Source organism: Cucurbita pepo, unplaced genomic scaffold (genome assembly GCF_002806865.2).
Source record: "Cucurbita pepo subsp. pepo cultivar mu-cu-16 unplaced genomic scaffold, ASM280686v2 Cp4.1_scaffold000793, whole genome shotgun sequence".
Lineage (NCBI taxonomy): Eukaryota > Viridiplantae > Streptophyta > Magnoliopsida > Cucurbitales > Cucurbitaceae > Cucurbita > Cucurbita pepo.
In genome coordinates, this window is record NW_019647005.1 from 1,487 (window position 1) to 4,371 (window position 2,885).

Sequence of the window (2,885 nt, forward strand, 5' to 3'; positions counted from 1 at the left end):
TATATATATATATATATATGTATGTATGTATGTATATGCATATAAAAAATGTAAGAGTCTAGTTCTTTTCGATCTTACAATCCACCTTCTTTGTGATCTAGTGTTCTCGCTAACATTCGTTCACTTTTTTAATTGACGTGGGACCCTCCCAATCTATCCCCTTCCATGCTCAACATTCTTTCTGGCACACTGTCTCGTGTCTACCCCCTTCCAATCGATGTGGGACTCCTCCCAATCCACCCCCTTTCAATCTCCCGTGTTTTGCTGGCACATTGCCTTATGTCCAACCCCTTTGGAGTTTAGGGTCCTCGTTGGTACATCACCAAGAGTGTTTTGTTCTCCTACCCAACCGATGTCGGATCTCACAATCCATTCTCTTTCGGGGCCTAGCATCCTCGTTGTCACTCGTTTCCTTCTCTAATCGATGTGGGACCCTCCTAATCCACTCTCTTCAAGGCCCAGCATCCTTGCTAGCACTCATTCCCTTCTCTAATCGATGTGGGACCATCTCAATCCACCCTCCTCAGGGCCCAGCATCCTCGCTGGCACTCGTTCCCTTCTCTAATCAATGTGAGACTCTCTCAATCCACTCCCTACGGGACCTGGTGTCTTTGCTGGCACACCGCCTCGTGTCGACCCCCCTTTAGGATTCAGCCTCCTCGCTAGCACATAGCTCGGTATCTGTCTCTGATACCAACTGCAACAGTTCAAACCCATCGCTAGCAGATACTGTCCTCTTTGAACTTTTTATTTCAAGTTTTCCCTCAAAGTTTTTAAAACGTGTCTACTAACAGAGGTTTCCACACCCTTATAAACAATGTTTTATTCTCCTTCCTAACAGATGCAGGATCTCAAAAAAAAAAAAAAAAAAACGTCTTAGTGTTATGATGTTATATTCTTAAACAGGTCCAGCAGAAATCGGTGCTTTACCAGAAGACGACTAGCGAGAAGCCTGCGAAAACCGACCACCGAGCATCGGAGTACAGCTCAGGCAAACCCCAGCAGAAGCAAACGCATCAGCAGCAAAGTGATGTTATAAACATCAAAGGAGAGAACGTAGGCGCCGTCATGCACATCACTCAATCATCTGATGCCACAGAAACCCACAAGAAAAAGCCAACCGTAAGCTACAGCAGCGAAAACGAGAAAGATTCAAACAAATCAAGCTCCAACATGCCTGGAAAATCGTTCATGAACAGCAATTTTCAAGGTGTCAACAACTCCATTCTCTACAATTCGTCTTTGAGCCACCGTGATCCAGGCCTGCACCTTGCTTTCACCAAGAAGCCCACCCATGCCGATTCTGTTCATGATTCCAGGCACTGAATGGACCAACCTCATCATTACCACTCTCTTATTTGGTGTCATATGCTAAAATAATTATCAAATAAAGCAACAATATTATAATAATTAAAGCATTTTATATTCATATTCACCATTCATATGGGATGTATTTTCAAATGGTTTTAACCATTTGGAAAAAGAAGAAAAAAAAAAAAAGAGTGATTAATAATAAAACCTATTTTCAGATTATTCTATCCATTCAAACCATTATTACATTAAATGTTTTTTTTTATTAGTTTCCTAACCTCTATAACTCCCTCAAACACGTGGGAGTAGAATCTCCGCGTGTTAGACGTTCGGCCCTTGTTTGCTTGTTTTTCCGTCCCGAATTCAATACTAACCCTATTATTATTATTATGTGAATTAAGATCTGTCAAGAAAATTTCAGAAGTTTTAGAATCCTCTCCGGCAAATAATTCGAGCTCAGGAAGGCATGCAACAACCAAGCCATTTGGATTCCCACGAGCAGTACTTGTAGGAACTACTTGGAATAAGCATGCATGCTGTCAAATTGATATACCTAGCTAGCGTGCCGAACCTAGTATATTAGTATGAAAGCTATGGAAATGAATTCTTTAAGGAAATCAATGGAATCTAGATATGAACGATTATGAAATCTGTTTAGATTGAGATTGTGATAATGTTTGTATGCATGAGGAGGAAGGAAATTTTGTGCAATCTGCTCTAGGGGTGAAGATGAACATTATCTTCCTGTTGAACATGTTTGTTAATATTGCATGAACTGCTGCGTGTTAACTCCAGTGCATGATTGATTGTGTTATCTTTCTTGTTGAATATGAAGAAACTACGAGCTTAAAGTAGGGTGCTTGAGATTAAGCAGGCTGGACAAAACTCTAGAATGGGATACCTCTAGAATACCGTGCATTTAGGCCCGCGAAACGATTACCAGCGGACCCAGACCCTAGTATGCCAGACCACAATAGGTTTGTGAGATCTTGCGCGATAATTCTAGAGATGAATGAATCCAAGTCTAAGCCATCAAGATCTACCTTAGAAAGAACTAGTAGGACACCACGGTATCTATAGCAGTGTGGATAGTTTCGCCAGAACCTCCACTTCCCTCTCTGCTCTAATACTGTACCGTCGAGACAGAACCTTGATACTGAGATCATTGAGTTAGGCAGAGCCAGATATGTGACCTGTGTCCCAACTTAGTGGTGATAGCTAAGGGGTCTTCTGAAGAATACACCTTGGATGTAGAAATCTGTCCCTAAGCGGGGGAGCGTGGAACCACGTAGGGTGACTTAATAGTTTACCAACAAACAGGGGATCGCAACCCTCGATTTTAGTGGAAGTATGGTTCCGTGGAAGGGTTGTCAGCTAACCTTCACGGATGATATTCAAACAGAGAGTTACTTATTCAAATCCATCATACTATCTCCTCAATTTTACTTGTGAGGTCGCGCATCACCTTAGGGCACTAATCAACCACTGTACAAGATGGGCAAACTTCCTAAGTTGGAGAAAAGAGAGTTGCAGTTTAGTTCACACTCCCTAGAACCCCGAGACAAGGTCGTGGA

General features: G+C 42.1%; 1 protein-coding gene across 1 annotated transcript in view; it reads left to right on the forward strand.

The window, feature by feature from the left end:
* The window catches only part of LOC111785865, a 2,667-nt gene extending 1,341 nt beyond the window's left edge, over positions 1 to 1,326 (forward strand). The window contains exon 2 of the mRNA XM_023666225.1: positions 907 to 1,326. Within this exon, the coding sequence (XP_023521993.1) occupies positions 907 to 1,326 (420 nt within the window). The remainder of the gene's footprint in view (positions 1 to 906) is intronic.
* Positions 1,327 to 2,885: the final 1,559 nt, after the last annotated feature.